This window comes from Zeugodacus cucurbitae, chromosome 5 (assembly GCF_028554725.1).
Source record: "Zeugodacus cucurbitae isolate PBARC_wt_2022May chromosome 5, idZeuCucr1.2, whole genome shotgun sequence".
NCBI lineage: Eukaryota > Metazoa > Arthropoda > Insecta > Diptera > Tephritidae > Zeugodacus > Zeugodacus cucurbitae.
This window is the reverse complement of record NC_071670.1, coordinates 32,733,394-32,755,403: the sequence shown is the minus strand read 5'-3', so window position 1 is coordinate 32,755,403 and position 22,010 is coordinate 32,733,394. Positions and strand designations below refer to the sequence as shown.

Here is a 22,010-nt window from a genome sequence, read left to right as displayed (position 1 = left end):
GTACAGTATATATTGTTTGCTAACACCTTGCTATTAATGAGGAGCAGCTTTCGCTTATTCTTTTCGTTTCAACAATTTGTTTGTGATATCTCCATTCACCGGTATTTTGTAAATAGTGCAACCATAACCATTAACCGTTCCCTAGTTAATGTAGATACTAATCTGTGGAGCAATCTCCGGTGTAAAGTGCCTCTAGTTGTCTCAGTTTGTTTCTAGGTAGCGCTATTAATTGCTTACATCTTTTCTGTTTATATCCATCGAAAAAAAGTTTGGAGTGGCGAAGTCTCTGCAAACGCTGCCAGCGTTTCTTAATTGCCCATTCCTCTTCTTGTAGCCGGCTTCTTAGAACATTTCGACGAACTGCAATTAAAGGCTCTGGTCCTACCGGCCTGAGAGTCGCGGCCTTTTCTCTGGGTGCTTCTGCTTATGAAGGAGAGAGAAAAATTATGAGGAATCCTACATTAACGGTATTTTAACTAACGGTCTTTTTCGACATTTACCCCTATTCAAGATAGATATCGACTTACATATGTATATAAGAGACAGTCAATGGATACATACTACATGTATAAAGAATCCTAATATAATAATGTCAGATTGGTCACTTTACTTGCGTTATGGGAATGGATTATATTGGACCATAGCTTTAATTTCAATTCATATGCTGACCAATTTATAAAATTTGCACTTCTCAATAACTTGAAATATAGTTTTCCAGGACTCCAAGCTATGAAATGAGGGCTAAACTAGTGAATCAGTTAACTGGTTATTCTAATTCCTGTAATGAGAATATCTTTGATAGCGATAGTACTAGATTACGAGATTTTATAGGAGCATTTTCTGGTAGACAATGGAAGAATTTTACTCAAATTTAATAGGTTCTAAATGATAAACTCTTACTTCTTCCTAGACTCGATTTCAATAACAACTAAATACTTAGTAGACCTTAAACTTTAATATGATTTTAACGAAACTGTCACAATGTCAAGTGTTAAGGAAATTCGTAGAACTAAAATAAGTATGAGAAAATATTCCTAGACCAACAAAACAGACATCACTGCAGTTGCAAACTGTAGTTCACTTAAAATTTATCTCATTTAACCTAAAAACACTAAAATTTGATTTGACTGAATACGAAATGTTGCGGCACACCACAATCAAATCCACAACTGGCCAAATCAAATAATTTCATATCTTCAATAACAGAGTAAATGCAAAGTCAAAACAGTCTTAGTTGTAACAGCGACTGCAACTAAGTAACAGAATAAAATTAAGAAAGTTGAGAGCAAGGCCAGAGATTAGAAGAAGCGAAAGCTGAGCAAGGATAGCAGGACACTTAACTAATACAGATGCAAAATTTTACGAAAATCATTAGCATAAGGGAGGTCACAGATTAGAACTTTTTTTTAACTGAATATATAATATATAATGTAGTGATATTTCGCATTGTGAATGGAGTATATTGCATGAAATCATGTATAAAGATGGGCACATCTTCAAATATAATTATGAAGATTATTACTTAATATATTATTGGCCCACCCTTTCCATATCATTAGACTATTAGCTATACAAAAGATAATTTCAATATCAATAAATATATGGACGAAATATACATAGACATAAAGCTTAACAACAAATTTTAGAAAAGGTATGAGAACTCGTTTTCCCGAAAATTTGTTAACACAACATAAAGTCCATTAGAATAACGAAAATCAATATATATGGTATATGTAGTAGTTACTAGATCGGTTTCACCCATCCTTGCCACCAAGCTACACTATATAAAATATTGTACATTAACTTAATTTTGTTAAGGTATTATAATGTATAGATAAACACGGCACAATTGCCACCGGAAGTGAACAAATCTTAATGTTAAAGAAATGGGATATAGGAGATAAATTACCAGATTTTACCATTTTTTCGACACAGAGGTATATAATTAGTTGAAAACGAGTACCTCTGAATGTCCATAAATTATCTGGGAGATTTAACGATTCGGTAAAAAATCATGCATATCCGCTGAGGACCTCAAGTTCGGTATTTTGGGCTCTGAAATGTTATAGTCCGATTTTAGCGATTTTTAGACGGACGCTGTCACACTACAAATAAACTATTTCTGCAAAAGTTTGTTCCGATATCATCATTGTTTCTTGCTTGATATAATGCAAGTTGAGTAACTTATATGGATTTCAAAATTGTGGTATAAAAAAGTAAGCGTGGTTGTAAACCGTTTTCACCCACTTTTAATCCGTAACATCAGGATGTTAGAGAAAAGATATGCACCAAAATTGATCCATTGGTTTTTGATAAACGATTCTTACCTTAAAGTGTGCGATACCATACCCATTTGGAGTTTTAATATCAATAATTTAATATCTGTATAATTTATTAAGGGCGTGACCACCACTCCTTGTGATTATAACTTATACCATTTATTAAGATATTTTAATTTCTGTTCGAATTCGAACTTGTTTCATCATCCTGATTATTTCGATATAAGTACATATCTAATTCGTTTAGTTTTAGGAGTTGCAAACAAGACAACGAAATTCTATTTTTTCTTTATGTAAAAAGAGCAGAGCTAAATTCACTTCGAGACCAATAACTTGAAATTAATTGTATGAAATATCATTACGTGTCGTGAGTATTCTAGTTACTTTACTTTCTTTAGTACTTTAAGACAGTAATAGATTCATTGTGTTTGTGGTGTGATCTTTCACGATTTTCATATGTAGGTCATACATATAGAATATAAGGTTCTCAAATCCAGATCGTTTCGGCAGAAAGTTTCTACTGACATTATTCTATTAAAATTAGATAAGGCTTATAATATTAGATAAAGATTTGATACTTGCATAATAATAAAGAAATCTGTACGGTCTCTAACCTTCATATACGCTAAATAATGTTAGTTTATCATTGCTTGCAAATGGATACATTACTAAATACTAAACAAAATACCATTTTTTTAAATAATAACCTGGATTTATATTTTTCGTAATTTTCATAACATTTTCGCTAAGAACGTGTTTTCGGACATAGACATGAACATAATTGTTTTTCTTTTCTGTAAATGAAATATAGTATACCACTTATCTTCAAGCAGCAAAAAACACTTTAATATATTCACTTATTGAGATTGAGATGACTACTAACAGATATATGGTATATGAAATTATATTAGAAGTAAAGTACGCACTGAGGATATAACTACTGTGAACAGCGATGGAGGCAAAATGAGTAATATCTTGCCTTGCTGACTTTCTATTACAGCAATTTAATGCATACATAAATTATGTAGCTGTACTTTGGTCGTAGCAATTCTTCACCTGCCCACACACACACACACGTGTAGTACATGGATTGCATGTAATCCCCACACATTTACAGGCATACCTGAGCATTAAGTACTGCAGAAATGCATAAGTGTGTGTGATACATGTAAATACATATGCATATGTGGGCTTAAGCAGTTTGCCTCACATTGGCGTAGCGTTACTCAATTACAAGCTTATGCGCCCAAATGTAGGCTACGCAATAAATCCTACTTAAAATAAGTGATGATGTGCATTTTCTACGTTTGAATTTTCACCATTCCCTCAGCATTTGCATTACTTTGCTTTAATGGGCACTTTTATACAGAATTTCATTTTCATTTCATTGCCTTCGGCTGGCAACACGCCCTCGAAATGCTGCGCGTTGATGAGTAGCAACCATTGCCAAGTGCAAGTAAATAAGCACGTTAAGGTCAAAGCTTATTTGTAGACTCTCACTCGCATACACACATACACTCACAGGCAAAGCGTACGTAGCGGCCAAGCGTACGAACATGTGTGATTACTCACGTTGGCGTTTGTTTGTTGGTTTAGGTAAAAATACCTCGAACATGCTGAACAAGAAAATAATGTTATCAAACAAGCAAACAACAGGCAAAATGTGGCTTGCAAACCAACGTGTGTGTGTATGAGTAAGTGTAAATGGTTGTATGAACACGTATTTAATAAGTTGGCAGCCTGCGAAATATGTTGCCTACTTAGGAGGCTTAACGCATGTTCATGCGAATATTGGCAAGCAAATGTGTTTGACAGAGTGGACAGTGGGTGCTCGAAAAAAGGTCGACACGCATCGGAAAGTGAAATCTGGTGCTTTTATTAAAAAGGGGATTTTAAAGATACGTAATCTATATAGAACGCGCCATACGCAGATTTTATATGCGGCCTCGCATGTTGGCACGTGCTAAAGTATGTAGAACGAATGGTCGAAACTGCAGTAGTGCACATACAACAACATGTATTAGAAAGTTTACGGAAATTCTTAGGTTCTTAGGTTCATTAAGACATTTTCAGTTTTCCAAAAATCAATCATTTTTGTGTATTATTAACATTAGCAAAAATTATGCTTTACACTGCACGAAGAAGGTTCTTTGAATATGCAGACGATTTTAATGGTGGCAAGGTGAATACAAATAGTAATCAAAATTAGAATTAGATTTTACATATTTTAAGCATTCAAAAACAATAAACAAATTAAATTTGTACGGCCCAGATCATTGCAAGAAATATTGGAGAGCGATGTTTTGGAATGGGCTGCATTTTGCTGCAGTGGAAAGACATCTTCATGTTATATATCCATTCAAATCAATGCTAATATTAATGTAGATCTTTTGGGCAGCGCGTTAATAAAATTTGCTGGAAATATTTATGGCATACAACAGGACATATCAGCAGGATAACGCTTTAATCCACACGAAGAACATCTTTAACGACCGGAAAATTTCAATATGCAGCATTGAATTCGAACCTAAATCCTATTGATGATCTCTGGGTATCCTCTCTGCTACTGTTTTCCAAAACGGAAAGCAGTTTGAGACAGTACGTCACCTTAAATTAGACATAAAGCAAGAATTTGCCAATATTTACAGAACGGCTTAATTTAGTTTCAAAATATAAGGACAATGCTACTGACTATTAAAATAAACATTTCTTTCAGTTAAACTCAAATGTATAGCATTTACTGGTAAAAATAGTAAAATGCACATATAAATATTTACCATAAACTTAAATTATATTTTATACTTAAAAAAAAAAATTAATTTTTGAATTTCTGTTTTTATATCGTATATAATAGTAATAACAAACCTGCATTCTCAGAAACAGTTTGAAATTCTTTAATCTTTTAGTTTTTTTACCAAAAAGCTCATGCACATATAATTATTTGTATGAGGTATACTATTGACTCCACTAGCCACTTTTGATGAAATCATGCTTCAATCAATAAAGTTTCTTTGTAAAATTTTATATCTCCTCTTCTACCGGATATATGGACATATTTGATTAAGAGTGCTTAACTCTCTTATTATCCAATCGTTTGGTTTTACTTTGAAAGTCTCCATTGTCGATATTCTTTTTAACGATATCGAAACTCATGTAACTCATACGATATAACACGCCATATTCCATACAAAAGCTTTTATCCTAGTTTAGCAGCCCGTATTTTTCTATTATTTTCTACTTTTATTTTATTTTTAAGCGCTGGAGTATTTTTAGTCCTCGTATATTGAGATAATACATACAAAGAAATATAATATTGGTCATTGTACGAAAGCGGTCTAATAAATATTTCGTTTCACTGTCCGATTTGCACCACTTTATGTACTATCTGTAGTACATTCTCTATGTTATCAGTATTTTTGTTTTGATTTGACGTAATTAAATCCTGTTTTTGGAAGGGAATCGCAATGAAATCAAAGAGAGTTTTGAGTTTTATACGGTGACTCATCAATGGGAACGGTTAAAATTAAATTCAACGAGTTCACGACAGCTCTTAAGCCACATAGATTATCTCATGCATTAAATACTTTGAACAACTAAAGCAACCGTAAGATCCCTTCACACTAGAGTTTGATGATTTTTAAGTACAATTCGAATGAGCTTCTGCATCGTTCGTAGCGGTTGATGATATATGGACTCAACGATACACACCAGAGACATAGGAAAAGTTGAAATCGTGGACTCTTCAATCATGATCCATAGCAGAAGCTGGTATATAAAGCTAATTTGAAATAACTTGGCACTTTGCCAAAATGTTAATTTTTCGTTTGTCGATTCAGTACTTATCGAACCACCCTCGGTTATTTTTATACTCTCGCAGCAAAGTTGCTAAAGAGAGTATTATAGTTTTGTTCACATTACGGTTGTTTGTGTCAATCTTTGTGAAATCCGGATGTATGTCCGTCCGTCCGTCTGTGCAAGCTGTAACTTGAGTAAAAATTAAGATATCTTGATGAAACTTGGCACACTTATTTCTTGGCACCATAGGAATGCTTTCGAAAATGAGCAAAATCGGACCACTGCCACGCCCACAAAATGGCGAAAACCGAAAATACATAGAGTGTCATAACTAAGCCATAAATAAAGTTATAAAAGTAAAATTTGGTATGAAGGATCGCACTATGAAGGGGCATATTTGGATGTAATTTTTTTATAAACCTATATAAACCAAATTTTCTGCAGTCAATTCTTTTACGTACCCCACCACACACCACGAAAAGAGTCGAAATCGGATAATAACCACGTCCACCTCCCATACAAAGGTTAGGTTGAAAATTACTAAAAGTGCGTTAACTCACTAACGAAAAACGTCAGAAATACTAAATTTTACAGAAGAAATAACAGAAGGAACCTGCACTCAGATTTTTTTACAAAATGGAAAATGGGCGTGGCATCGTCTACTTATGGGTCAAAAACCATATCTCAGGAACTACTCAACAGATTTCAATGAAATTCGGTATATAATATTTTCTTGACACCCTGATGACACGTGTGGATGGATGAAATCGGTTCACCACCACGACATTCCATATAACTCAAATTTGAATTCCATCTTATACCTTCAATTTATATTGTATACATAAAAAACAAAGAAGATAGCGGAATAAAACTTTACACAAATACTATTACGATCAGTGGCTTCACTTATAGAAACATTTTCAAAATCGGACTATAACTTTTCAAGGCCCCGGATATCGAACATGAAGAACTCAGTGTCTAAGTATAAATAAATTGCAATTTCAATAAATTGCAAGAGTATAAAATGTTCGGTTGCACCCGAACTTAGCCTTTCCTAACTTGTTTCTTATACTACTCTGCTCTGACAGAGTTCTAAACTCAATTTAATAAAAATAGAAAAAAATCGGTTGTCAGATCTATCTGTGATACGACACATTAGTTAATTTTCTCTGTGACATTGTGATTCCCATGGAGTCACTTACAAAGCAAAATATTAGCGTTAGAAGCACCGTGATAAGTTCTTGTGCAGTTTTGAATTCTCAGAGGTAAATTACAAAAATTCTACTTTTTTATATATTTTTCGTAATTATTTGAATAGTTAGACAGTGGATGTAAAAGCTATTAGATTTTAAAAATATACAATTAATAGTTAAAATAAAAGAAAAATTGTGACAAATAGTTTTACAGAATCCCGTTATAAAGAAGAATATTAAATTCAATTTTAGCTGCACTTAAAACACAATCGTTTACACCACATTCGTGAAAATATTTAATGTTGCCATATAAAGCAACGCATTTGAATTGCGTTTCTCGCTTTATATGTATTTTTCTTACATAAATATGTACATTTGTCTGTAAGCACATACGCTGAAAAGCAGTCATAAATCACTTTGATGCAATTTGGTAAACAGTGGAAAATTAAAAGAGAAATAAATGCATAAAAACATATGCACATAAAACACTTAACACCACACACACATATAAAGATACGAATGAAAAGCAGACTGCAGAACGCGGAGACAGGGGAGGCAGAAACCGACATAGAGTTGGCTTAACAGCCATCAATGCTGTGGTGTATTCTAAAAAATGCAAGGAAAAACGAATGTGCGTACAACCTTAATTGACCTTCTTTTTTCATCGGTGCAGATGTAGGTGGTTCTGCATAATAAAGTTAAGGCGACGAGATAGAGGCTTCACTCGCCACATATTACACACATTCCTATATGTATGTGAATATGCCAGTAAGTGCCAGCAACATGTTTTTGTGTTTAAAATTGAAACGTGTGAGGATTCCAAACTGAAGGCAGTCAGCTTTCGACGGCATAATTTCAAAAGTAACTACATTTGAGTGCAAAAATAAAAACTCGGCGAACAAACTCAATAAATCTGTAATGGCAGTGCAAGATATGGAAGCAAAGGGAAAAAGTGAAAGCAAAACCGAATGTTGTTACACTGCTATTACATTTTCCAAAGACGAAATGCAGAAAAAGCGAAGACAAAAGTAGAGAAAGAATGAAATCTGAGATTTTTTGTGCTCGCATTCAAAAACTGCAAGTTTTTATTTTTAAATGGCTTTAGTTTACTTTGTAATTTGCATAGATTCTCTTTTATAAATGACGGCAATATAAGGCGGACTTTTCCTTGCAATGACAGTGACAGCGACAGTTGCAGATAGTTTCTGCTCTAAGCAAATAAATTTAGCGCCGACAGTTGACAACTGTGAAAACTATTAACTAATGGTTAGCAGTAAACCAAAGATAAGAATATAATTCCATTAAGTGCGTTGCTTTTGCTTAAAACAACATGTAAATATATCAAACCAAATTGGTTTAAGAAATATTATTCATAATTAAAATTATTTATATAAATTTTAACTTTTTTTTATTTAAACACTTCAGGAAATATTTTTGAAAAAGTAAAATTTATAAAAAATTAGTCAAATATTATGGCTATACATCTGAGCTTAAAATTTCAAAAGGAGGCTCTTTCCTACCGAGTGCAATTATAATAATTTTCGCCACGAACATTGCTCATCAAATGCATCTAATTATATACTGTTCAAAGCTGCTAAATCGATTAATTCAGAAATTATCTTATAACGGGTACTCTTGTCAATCGCCTTTTTTGATAGATCACGCTCAGTCGTGCTCATTTTATTTTTATTCAGTATTGTTTGACATTTCATCATGGAAAGACTTTTACAAATTGTCAACAACTTATGGTCAACATAATCGGCCTACTGAGCATGCTATTCGCAACACCATTACCCATCTTGAGATTCCGCAATCATTATTGGATAATATTCGACCGAATAGAAGTTAAATTGAAAGCGTACAAAATACGCTCTATGGCTTCTTGAAAAGTTCCATGAAGATTCGACGTTTTCGAACCAAATTATGTTAAGAGATGAGCCCCATTTCTGGCTCAATAGGTACGAAAATAAGCAAAATTCACGTATTTGGGACGAATAGCAGCCTGAAGAGATTCAAGAAATACCTTTCAACCAAAAAAAAAAAAACAACGTTTTGGTATAGTGTGTGGGCCGGTGGAATAATCGGTGCATATTTCGTCAAAAATAATAGCGGTGAGAACGTAACCGTTCCTGGCGACCGTTATCGGGCCATGATAGCCGACTATCAGATGACTGAAATTTATGCTCGTGATCTCGGCGACATTTCGTTTCAACAAGACGGCACCAATTTCCACACATCGTATCAATCAATCGATTTATTGAGAGAACACTTCTGTGAGAAGATAATTTCATGTCTTGGGCAGGTCAATTGACCACCAAGATCGTGTGATATCACTCCGTTAGACTTTTTGCTGTCAGGATATTAAAAGTATAAAGTCTATGTTTGCAATCACGCTTCGATTCAGGACTAGAAGCAAAACATCACGCATGTCATTTCAGCTGATCGAACGAGTCATCGAACATTTAAGTCAACGGATGGACCATCTGAGACGTAACCGCGGCCAACATTTGAAAGAGAAAATCTTTAAAAAATATATGCTAAAAAATATTCTTTCGAATGATAATAAACATTATCCAATAAATTTGAATTTACTGTATTTTTTTCTTTGAAAAATATATATTCTCGAAATGCATCACACTTTAGTTAGGTCAAATATGCTCCATTTGGTTCGGTAACTTGGTGTTATTTTCAAAATAATTGTATTGTGACACTTTCATAGAAATGGTTGAGCGGACTTTTGACCAAGAAAAACATTCACCATAGACAGGGACATGATAACTTTGAGCCAGGTCCGGACTATAAGCCAGGTCCCGACCACTCACCTCGTGCTTCTGCCAAATCACTATAAATATCTTTGTAGGGATAGCTTAGCCGACTATTTTAGACACATCTTGGCCTTTTTAAACCTTGCTTTTGGTTTATGAGAACATTTAGTGTTGGCTTTAGCTCGAATGTAGCTTTTCCTAACTTATGTATTGATTAAAATACTGATAATGAATAATTGATTAAAACAACAACTAACGATTGTAATAGAATCATATCAAGTATTATTTATGAAATAGTTTAACCGATTTTTTCTTTATTTTACATAACTTCGAAAATGTACAAACCCTCTCAACGGAACATGCGCCCAAAATTATGCTGCAAACTTATACACAACAGCCAATCCCACCCTGTATGCACACTACGTTTTCAACACACTCGATCAGGATCACAGCGGCATTGTTAGCTTTGAGGTAAGTGCTGAAAGAAAAATGTTAAGTTTTTCTGTAATTATCTGTACATTAATGAATTCGTAATGTAATTACGTAGTCATTCACCATTAATATATTATGTATATATATTTATATATTTTTGGAGTTCTCTCCAACCACAGCTAACTGATCAATATTAATTTTAAAGTTAATTAAGTTCACGCGCTTCAAAAAAAGAAATGTAGCAAGAATAAAAGATGTTGTGGCCCCCAACAATTTATTTTAATTAAATGCGGAAGGAACCCTTTGTGTCAGCTACAGCAATTGCAGATGCTAATGAATGCATACATTTTAATGGCGACTTTTTGCGCCTTTTTTTTGCTTGAATTTGACAATTACTAAATTCTCATTCTCTTTGTGTGCCTTTTCGGCTGCTGTGATTTAATGAATATTGGTTCATGTTGACCAACAAACAAATCACAATGAATCTTGCACGAAAACTCGTAAAGCAGCGGAATTTATGGCGCTCGCGCTTGGCGTTGTTGGTAGTGAATTGGAAAATGTGAAAAAGTGTAATAAATATGACAAAAGTAATGAAATTCATGGAAAATTAAAAAAAAAATTACTTACGAAAATAATATGAAAGTAGAATGAGCAGGTCAACATGGAAAGCCTTACACGTAAAAGTAGAAATCTCATGGCCTAGGGTGGTTGAGGTTCCCTTGTGGTATCTATCTAAATCCAATCACTCTTGCCAAAAGGTACTACTTTGGACTGAGTTGGTAACTGAAAAGCAAAATCCGACGAACGATGAGCTGTACGAGTTCACATAGTTCAGAGAATAAAACGACAGCGGCTGCGCTAGATACGTCATTTTGTCCGAATGGACGAAAGCATTCCGCTGGTGGAAGCAGAGGAAAATGAAGACCTCAACTTCAAATGGAGCACCAAACAGCGAAAAAGAAAAAGCTAAAGCTATCGCGGTTGGTGGCAGGTTAAGGTTACGCTCGTCCCGAATGCTGGTAAGAGCTCGCTTATCGTAGCCAAGGACTTTAGAACTAACGCAGCCCATCGTTCCTGTTGGAAATTTTGGAGAGACTGATTGCCCTGCATATACGTCCAGACTTTTTGGTGACTTACCACGATATGGAAATAGCGTTCCACATTGAAGACATCAAATAAATTTGAGTTACAACCTCTGTCACCTCATTGACAGTTTCCTTAAAATTACCTTTGTGACGGAGTGAGACAACAGGAATAGGGATAACTTGTAAGGTGGTTGACTGACCGCTTTTTCGCGAGCTGTACTAAAAGACTTTGGAACTCAAACTTTCGGATATTTACGAATATTAGACGGAACAAATTAAGCAAATTTGTAATGGGTTCAACAGTCATATAACTCACTGATCCTGATTTGACTCTTGATATCATAGCAATATGAAAAAAAAAAATATTGAAACGCCAAAACGTACAAAAAGACCTTCTAAAGTAGATTGCTATACACACATTTTGCTTAAGTAAATACGAAAATACATGACCTTCCCTCGCCTTGCATACCACCCAATTCAGTTACAAACTGCGCACCACTAATATCACAGTTACATTATGTGGCATTAACATTTTAAGCTCGCTTGTTGTCATTTTGTGTCACTTGATTAGGTGTTTAGTGTTGTTATGTGTTGGTTAACATCGCGCTGTATTAAAGGTCAACTGTCATGTGACACAAACAAACACAATAGCATTGACTACAGCATCATATTATTATTGTGTAGCACTCACTAAGAGGACCCTTGTGTTTGGGGCCATCAATGCTAATGCGCCACACACATCCCTGTTGTGAGAATTTCACTATCGCAGATGCTGAGCAGAGATATATGTACATACATTTGTAAGTATGTATTTATGTATAGTATGTAAACATTAGCGCTCCCTTTCAACAAAATACCACGCCGTCTCCGCGTTCGCCGAGAGCTTAATGAGCTTTCTAATATACTTTATGTTGATAAGCATTATTTGTTTACTTTTTTCGCCGCTACTGTTCTTTACTACTCACGCTGGCCTTTAGTGCTGGTCTGCTTGTTTTTTATCGCTTAGCGCCTTTCTCGCATTTTATTATTATTTTTTTCTTCTTCTCTTATTTATTTGTTCTCTGCCTCTGTAAAGCTCACTTAATGGTATGACCATATTAAAGTTGTGCCGCAACACAAATTGTCAGGCACCAGCGTTATGTAAGCAGCGCGCTTGTTTTTAATTTGCTCATTGTTGTTGCTTAGAGTTATACACTTTTCAAGCGTTCCCCTTACTAGCTGCGAGCTGCCGTTTGTGCGCTTTTATGATGGCATTAGAGAGGACGAAGCGAATGTTCACAAATGTGCTTTTTATTTTCACTTAGCTTTTGCTTCGCCTCCTTTGGGTGGCCTTTCCGCCTGTCGTCGTCGTCCAATGTAAATATCGGCCTTCCAGTTTCTCCTAAAAATTCAGTTAATTTCTTTATGGCTTTGCCGTGCCGCGTTGGTCAGCTTTATGTCTGCTGTTGTGATTATTTGTCCGTCGCTTATCGCTCTGCACATCTTTGTTCAACATCGTATTTACGGCGCCGTTTTAGCGTTTTGCTGCCTTAATTGTTCAATTACTTATTTTACATGGGTCCATCGTTCAAATTAATTTCGAGCTTTTACCGAAATATTTGATGATCCAAAATTGTATGTATGTTGTCTTCAGTAACTCCATGTATTGAGTGCTAATTGTATGTTGTCTTCAGTAGCTCCATGTATTGAGTGCTATTAACTAATGTTTTCAAGAGTAACGTATGTTTTATCAAAGATTAATAAGTTAATACTCCACATATCGGATATTCTACCTTTCGTTACTAAGAGATGATTAATTTAACAAGTTGTGATCTTCGAAATGATATCGATCTATTGTAATAGATTCTGTTTATATACGTATAAGGTCTGGTAAAAATAAATCCATAGTTTTTCAAAGATGTGGCTTTAGAAAAATGTAATATATATGTCTGAAAGTGCTTTGGAACCATTTAATTAAGGCTGGATATAAAAACGATATCAATGCATGTGTACACACAAGTTAACATCAAAATCTGCATAGACCGGATTTACATCTGGGAATCGCTGACTAATGACGAAGCAAAAACTGTCGTGGTAGAATTGCGATGAAGCTACATAAACGATGGTCTGCCAGAACCGACGGTCGGGAAGGTTTTGCTATAAGTTTGCTAACTTACAGCTAAAATCTCAAATTGGACCAGTAGTGTCAATAATGACACCGTCGAGGAGAGGAAAATTATAGTGACTCACCACAAGCTCTGGAAGTTTGTTTATGAGGTTCTTATCCATTCACCTTATGCTTTTGAGAATCGAATTTCCCAGTATTTTGCCAATAGATCCACGAGTTTCAAGAGTGACGAAATCGGATAATTCTTATTATACTTACTAAAATCTTCACTTAATATTGGCAGCGTATGCAGAGCAAGTATCTATCGAATAGTATATGACGTAGACATCTACAGAGTCCGCAGATTTTAGAAAAATTATCGGTCGGTGATTCGATTCCAGATACGAGATATAGCCAACAGAGGTAAAGGGATATCCAACTTCTTCCAGCGCGAGAGCGTCTTGTTGCCAGATCAGAAGAAATACTAATTTTTGGTCAATTAAATTGAAACACACAATATTTATTGTGATAAAAAATCATGATATATTAAAATGACCCGATATTAAATGACCCGATTTTGAACATTCAGTGATAAAAAAACTGAATTAATACGTATCAACTCGTAATAAATAAATGTTTTTATTTCATTTCAATCTGGTCGTTCCAGTCTTCCCAATAGCTAAACGTCAAAACATACACAATCCAGTCAATGTTGGGTAGGTGATTTACGCTCTCACTTGCAATGACATATGAGTGGTACATCTCTTTACCTCTGTAGCTGAGACAATTGGTCACTCTGGGTCACAGGGTTATATATTGTATAAATACTGGACATTAGAAAGCTATCAGCTCTGAAAACGTAAAAGATTGTCACAAAGGTCAGAAAGGTGACGTACACCATTTCGTCAGATTCAACCAAGTTTTGTTTCTTTCTATACTTAAAAAAGTAACCCGTGGGCCATAAATTGTAATTGAATTAGGGGACTATCGCCGGTGCGAATCCAATTTGCAGAAAAAAATCGAAAATTTATCTAAACTTTCGGTATTATTTTATATATTTATTTTATTTAATTCTTCATTTAACCGAGGTTGTTGTTTATGTTGCTAAGACTTTTAACATCTTCAAACTTTTAATCCTACTCTTCAGTAGCAATTTTTTATAGCACCTTATTTATAACATCAATTGCAACACCCACCTTTCGCCATTCACATACGCGCATATTTCTCGCCAACCCTAAAACTTGTTATATACTTGGAAGCAATTTGTCTTTGTTTGTACGTGCATAAATATTAATAGTGTTTGTGAGAATTTGTGATTGTTGAGTCAAAGCAATTTTGGTGGCGTAGTCTACACCATTTGAACGCGCAAATTTTCGGTCATGCAAATCTGCTATAAATTTCAGCACAACTCAACTCCAGTCAAGTCAACTTCAGTCAAGTGTGAGCGCGTGAAATTGTTTGCCACTCAAAGATCGTTGTGGTGGCACAATTATAAGTATATATATATACAAAAACATATATATGTAGTATAATAAATACTTAAATATGTGGTCTACATGTTCGTGTTTCGCTTTCATTACGTAAGGCATTATTCAAAACAAATTTTGCGTGACATTAAAGTTGAGATTGAAGGGTGAAAGGAGAAATCAGAGGTACTGCGTGTGTAATTCAGCAATAAACACCTAGAAAGGAAATGTCACCAAATTTCAAATATTCAAAACACAATGTATTAAGCCACACCCATTAAATGGTGGAGAATAGGAGGTAAAATATTATTCCATGTGTTGACGCAACGGTTCGCTTTAATTATCACTTGTCAATATACTAGAACATTAATTGTTTAAATGGCTGATTTTCACTTGACGACTTCTGATATACCTCGGTTTTCAGACCGAGAAGCAGAATAGACGTCTATCTTACATAAAGTTCTAGAACAATGTTCCAAGAAAAAGTTACACTGGATACAGGTTATAGGAAATCTGTTGAGTGTTAAATACCATTTCTAAACTACTTGAGATTGGCTCTAATATTGGAGAACTTTTTGCTTTCTATTTCTCCTTCAAAACGCCAATGAACTTTGACTTTTATTGAATTTGTATTAACTACTTGAAGCAATGAAAATATATTGAAACAATTCTTAGCAAATAAAGTACCCCACATATTTATTGAATGAGGTGAAACTCCAAGAGGTGATTAAAAAAATTGCCAGTAAATAAATAAAAACAAATTATTGCTGATTGAATATTTATAAGATTATGCCAAAAATGGATAAAATGTTAAAAAATAAAATGATAAATGTAAGACAGCACCAAGAACACTTCCCTGGAAATATTATTAGTGAATGGGGTGGTCTTCCTAATACATATATTTACTATACACACCAATGTAGCATCATTTCTTTTTATTCAGTAATGCTTAGACACTTTATACATAATTCAATTTGATACACTTTGAAGGAAATATAAGTGCTACAACAAATACAACGTGAATAGTCGAACACGTGACTATCACTCGGCCTGTCATGGTTTTATATCACGCTAACACCAAAATCTTAAATTATAAATAACGTTTTGCTAACGTATACCGCCCTTTCGCAAGCTAGGTGAAACCTTCAGTGTATGGAAGGAAAGTTTGGCTAAACAACAGGCGAAGGTGTTTGCCTCATTGCATTCTTTTTGTAAAGTCATGACGTAGGTTATGGATTACAAACACGGTAACTGGACAAAAATAGAAACAGAGATGTTTAGATGTGTGATACGAATTTATAGTAACATTAATAAACAAAAAATAAAATTCGGGTGCAACAACAATAGTAACATCTAGTAAACAAAATTACCTTTGTCATTGCGCAAAAAATAGATTCGACACATTGAAAGGTAACTTAGTTTACATTAGGGTGCGTCAAATATTATTTAATGATTACTTTCATGATAGAGCACAACATGATTCTTCTTCTTCATTGGCAAAAAATATTTGTATTGTCTTATAGCACAACAATTTCTTTACACTCTGCAACACTCGCCTGGGTATTGGATCAAACTTAGTTTTTCGGAGAGATTGAGTTATACGAATTTTTTGAAAGTTAAAATTGTAATTTTTTTGTTATATATGTTGAATAAGACGAAAAGGTAGAATAAATTTCCAAATTCAAAGTCGAATATTTACACTTTAAAGGCTAACTCCGAAAAATGGAGAACGTATTTTTTTACTTATGACTCAATCTACAGGAAAAAATTTATTTGGCCAATACCCAGAAAAAAGTCGATTTTGCCGTATAGTGTTATTGTCTGTAAAAATAAAGGGTGATTTTTTAAGAGCTTGATAACTTTTTTTAAAAAAAAAACGCATAAAATTTGCAAAATCTCATCGGTTCTTTATTTGAAACGTTAGATTGGTTCATGACATTTACTTTTTGAAGATAATTTCATTTAAATGTTGACCGCGGCTGCGTCTTAAGTGGTCCATTCGGAAAGTCCAATTTTGGGCAACTTTTTCGAGCATTTCGGCCGGAATAGCCCGAATTTCTTCGGAAATGTTGTCTTCCAAAGCTGGAATAGTTGCTGGCTTATTTCTGTAGACTTTAGACTTGACGTAGCCCCACAAAAAATAGTCTAAAGGCGTTAAATCGCATGATCTTGGTGGCCAACTTACGGGTCCATTTCTTGAGATGAATTGTTCTCCGAAGTTTTCCCTCAAAATGGCCATAGAATCGCGAGCTGTGTGGCATGTAGCGCCATCTTGTTGAAACCACATGTCAACCAAGTTCAGTTCTTCCATTTTTGGCAACAAAAAGTTTGTTAGCATCGAACGATAGCGATCGCCATTCACCGTAACGTTGCGTCCTTTGAAAAAATACGGTCCAATGATTCCACCAGCGTACAAACCACACCAAACAGTGCATTTTTCGGGATGCATGGGCAGTTCTTGAACGGCTTCTGGTTGCTCTTCACCCCAAATGCGGCAATTTTGCTTATTTACGTAGCCATTCAACCAGAAATGAGCCTCATCGCTGAACAAAATTTGTCGATAAAAAAGCGGATTTTCTGCCAACTTTTCTAGGGCCCATTCACTGAAAATTCGACGTTGTGGCAGATCGTTCGGCTTCAGTTCTTGCACGAGCTGTATTTTATACGGTTTTACACCAAGATCTTTGCGTAAAATCTTCCATGTGGTCGAATAACACAAACCCAATTGCTGCGAACGGCGACGAATCGACATTTCACGGTCTTCAGCCACACTCTCAGAAACAGACGCAATATTCTCTTCTGTACGCACTGTACGCATTCGTGTGGTTGGTTTAATGTCCAATAAAGTAAACTGAGTGCGAAACTTGGTCACAATCGCATTAATTGTTTGCTCACTTGGTCGATTATGTAGACCATAAATCGGACGTAAAGCGCGAAACACATTTCGAACCGAACACTGATTTTGGTAATAAAATTCAATGATTTGCAAGCGTTGCTCGTTAGTAAGTCTATTCATGATGAAATGTCAAAGCATACTGAGCATCTTTCTCTTTGACACCATGTCTGAAATCCCACGTGATCTGTCAAATACTAATGCATGAAAATCCTAACCTCAAAAAAATCACCCGTTAGGTCACCTTAATAAACCAAATCAAACATTCGTATATATTGCATAAAATCTCAGAATTTATGTCTCTTGCACGTGCCTTAACTTTCTTCAAAAGGATCTGTAAAACTGCTTTAACATCTACAACAACAATGACTCTGAATTGAATTGATGACAAATCAAATTCTAAAAACTTTCCAAGGTATTTGTTAAATGTCATGAATGAATTGAGGTGTCATTGAATGTGCGATTGTAAAATTAAGTCAGAAGTTTTAATGGGTTTGAATATTCACCATTGATCGTGATGAGCAAAATATATTGGCTTTGTAATCAGACAATAAATCAAATAATCACATTAACACATTTCCAATTCATAGTGTATGGGAAAGTTCTCTAATATATAATTTGGTTCTTCTCATCGAGGAAATACATTAACATAGTATGTCCCAAAATTTGTTTTATTATAAATTATCCTCTTCATCATACAGTATCGATAGTCTAAGCCTACTACTAGATAGTTGAAAATCTCGATTGTTGAACTTACCAATATATAAATTAAGTTGCAAGGAAGATATCGGAATAAAACTTTTCCCAAATACTGTAGTGGAGATGGGGGATCAAGCCACCATTTACCGTATATCAGGACTTCAGTGTCTTTGTTTGAGAGATAGCTATAATAATTTAATTTAACATCAAATTTTTAGTCAAAACAAATAATCACTGCTTTGATTAATCATCTTGTAGTACTACTTCCCACATAACTTCAAAGAAATGATTAAAACATATAAAATGAGGTCAATAATCTGCCGATCACAAAAAAAGAATTAACACGAAATAAATTGAGACACAAGAACTAAGATTAAAAGAAAAGGAGTAAATTAGAAATTAATGAAGATTACCCAGTTCACTCCTCTAATGTTCTGATATTTGAAACTTTGTTAAGAACTTAGCAAACATTGGTAAACGAACTTAGTCAATCTCTTATTTCGATGTTTTCTCCTTTTAATATTCTCAAATAATGTTACTTACTATTTCAATAAATTTAGTATTTTATATTGAGTGGAACTTTAAAGCTCCAAATCATTTTCACCTGCGGCTTATGTAAAGATTACTGTCTATGCCCAGCGGCTTACATTATTTTCAATTACAATAATTCTCAAATGCTTACAAAACTCTATGTTTGACATGCAGTTCGAGCCCAAATACGTTCAAGCCCATTCCATTTCAATTTGCTTGTTTAGGGTAATTTCATTCGCCATTTTCTGAGTGATAAAAATAAATGACGCATTTCAAAATGCCGTGAAAAACATTTGCCAATTGGGCATGTAATGAGCAGAACAGCCGAAGATAACGAATGACGAGACATTTGTGGTTGCCACACAACAGCTGGTGTTGGCGTAACTACCACAAGTGTTCCGCTGCGTCGTGGGGGAATAAATTTCAAATTTCAATGCAAAAATGATTGTTTGTCATTAGATTTTTCTGCTTCTTCCTCTATTACTTTTGCAGTGGTGTTTACAAATTATCCAAGAGCATTTGTTTTTCCTCTGCTTACAGGACTTTGTGCAAGGACTATCGATATTGTCGCGCGGCTCTGTGGAGGAGAAACTACGCTGGACATTCTCGTTGTACGACATCAACGGCGACGGCTTCATAACGAGGGAAGAAATGACTGATATTGTGACTGCCATTTACGAACTGATGGGACGCCTACCGGACGAGTGTCCCGAGGAGGAGAAAATCAAATGCAAAGTCGAACATATATTCCAGGTGAGTGTGTCGCTAGCTGCTTGTCCACTTGCCAGCTTTGCACAAGTCATAAAACAAACAAATAAAAAAAGTGTCGATGGAATTTAAATTCTTCTGAGCAACTGTAAAATTTAAATTCCAATAAACGAACATAAGTTATTGCTTTATAGCTTTCAAGCGCTATAAAAATATCATAGAATTGGTGAAGCTGACGCTAAGATGAGCGTGAATTACAATTGTCACGGCTGTCCCTAGTGGCGCCATAACTTACCAGAAATGCGAATTTTTCCATTATCTTCGGTAGATTTTCGAATTAAACTAGTTGTCTTGTATGTATGGTTGTATGTTGGTCACAGCATTAAATTGCTTTGCAAATATTTTCTTTCGATACATCGCGTTGTTCTGAATTAATTACTTGTGGGCTTAGTGAATTACGGTAGCTAATCTCAATGCAAATTGCTTTTCAATATTATATTGAAAAGTTATAGCTTAAATGTTTGCAATGGTTATAATGAAAATTGTTCGTTAAATAATAGAAAACTTTTGAAAATTGCAAACTTGTAATAATTATTTTCTAAAATTGATTTTTAGAGTGTAGTTTTTGGTTCCTTCCAAAAATAATATCCGATCATTGACGATGGTTAGGAGAACTGTGTTCCCAGCTGTCCTCGACCGGGCCAACCTTCCTTTCCTTTTGATTTCCTTCTAAACCTATATGACGGTACCAAGATGTTATGAACGGAGTTTGCCCCCGTTAGACTATTGATTACCTCTTTGCTTAATCGTATAGCCTTTTCACACAGGAGCTAATTGATCAATAAACCGGCCACTGCTCGATTACAATGCTGATTAAGATCGATTGACTATACAAAATAAAAATCTACATTAATTTTTGATTGAATTTTAATCGATTTGAAAATTAAATGCAACTCTGCGATAAAGACCGTATTTCTAATTATATATATTGTACGTGCTTTGTCTGCGATGGGCTGCATTTTTTGATGAAATATCATTAATACTACTCGACGGTAGATGTCGTTGCTGGAATAAATAAATAAAATATCAATCAGCTGATGAAACTTACCAACTTCTTACGACAAAACATAACAAAAATGTGAAACAGCTGATCAATTATCGAATAACCGATCGTGTGAAGGAAAAAAAACTGGTTTCTCAATTAAAATTTTATTTGATCAATTAATTTGACTTTGCTATTAGGAAGCAAGTCCACTTGTTGATTATTATTAGTCTAAGATTCACGACCTAAAATACCGATTTGTAGTCGTTTAGTTTAAAGAAACTTTCTGTGTGTGGGTTTTTAGATCCGTAAGTGAATACATAGACCAATAACGAAATTAATACTATCGATGGTAATATTACTGATTTATTCCTCTCTGCTGGGTAAAGAAAAAGTTGCATTTATTTACCCAGCGGTCCCTTCCGCTCACAATATGGTTCTGTGGCCATATCTAGTATAATGACTCCAGTGGTGTAGAATTTGGGTCCAGAGGTCCAGAACTTTCAGCCAACAGGCTGTGATACCTGATTTGATCTGCAGAACGACCGGATCAGTTTCTATAATCTTTCATTTGTTGAATTCGCCTCCATTTAGAATAACTGAATAACTTTAAAATATTGGAATTATCAAGATCTTAATGGATGAATTAATATGAATTCATTACGTCTACTTTCAGAAAATGGACAAAAACCGCGATGGTGTGGTGACGCTGGATGAGTTTCTGGAGACATGTCGAAATGATGAAGCCATATCACGGTCAATGTCCGTCTTCGACTCAGCGTTCTGACCATATCCATTGGAGAAACGAGACGAGAGTGCCGGTAATTACCGGCAACACAAACCACACTCAACGGGTAGGGGCAAGGGGATTACTGCCGCAGGAACTAATCACAGTCGTACACGTAGTAGTCGCAACAGACGCAAACAATCATCATCACAACAACGTCAACAGCAAGAGCAACAAATGTCGCAACAACAAGCGCCACTGGATGAGCAATCACAACGCGACAAATGTAAAAAGCCAAATAAACGTAAG

At 34.9% G+C, this 22,010-nt stretch overlaps 1 protein-coding gene across 1 annotated transcript in view; it reads left to right on the top strand.

Annotated features, from left to right (window-relative positions):
* LOC105213914 (uncharacterized) overlaps positions 1 to 22,010 on the top strand; it is a 153,386-nt gene that overhangs the window by 119,683 nt on the left and 11,693 nt on the right. Inside the window, 4 exon segments of the mRNA XM_054231876.1 lie at positions 10,430 to 10,503; positions 19,765 to 19,977; positions 21,651 to 21,760; positions 21,762 to 22,005. Coding sequence (XP_054087851.1) covers positions 10,430 to 10,503; positions 19,765 to 19,977; positions 21,651 to 21,760; positions 21,762 to 22,005 — 641 coding nt within the window.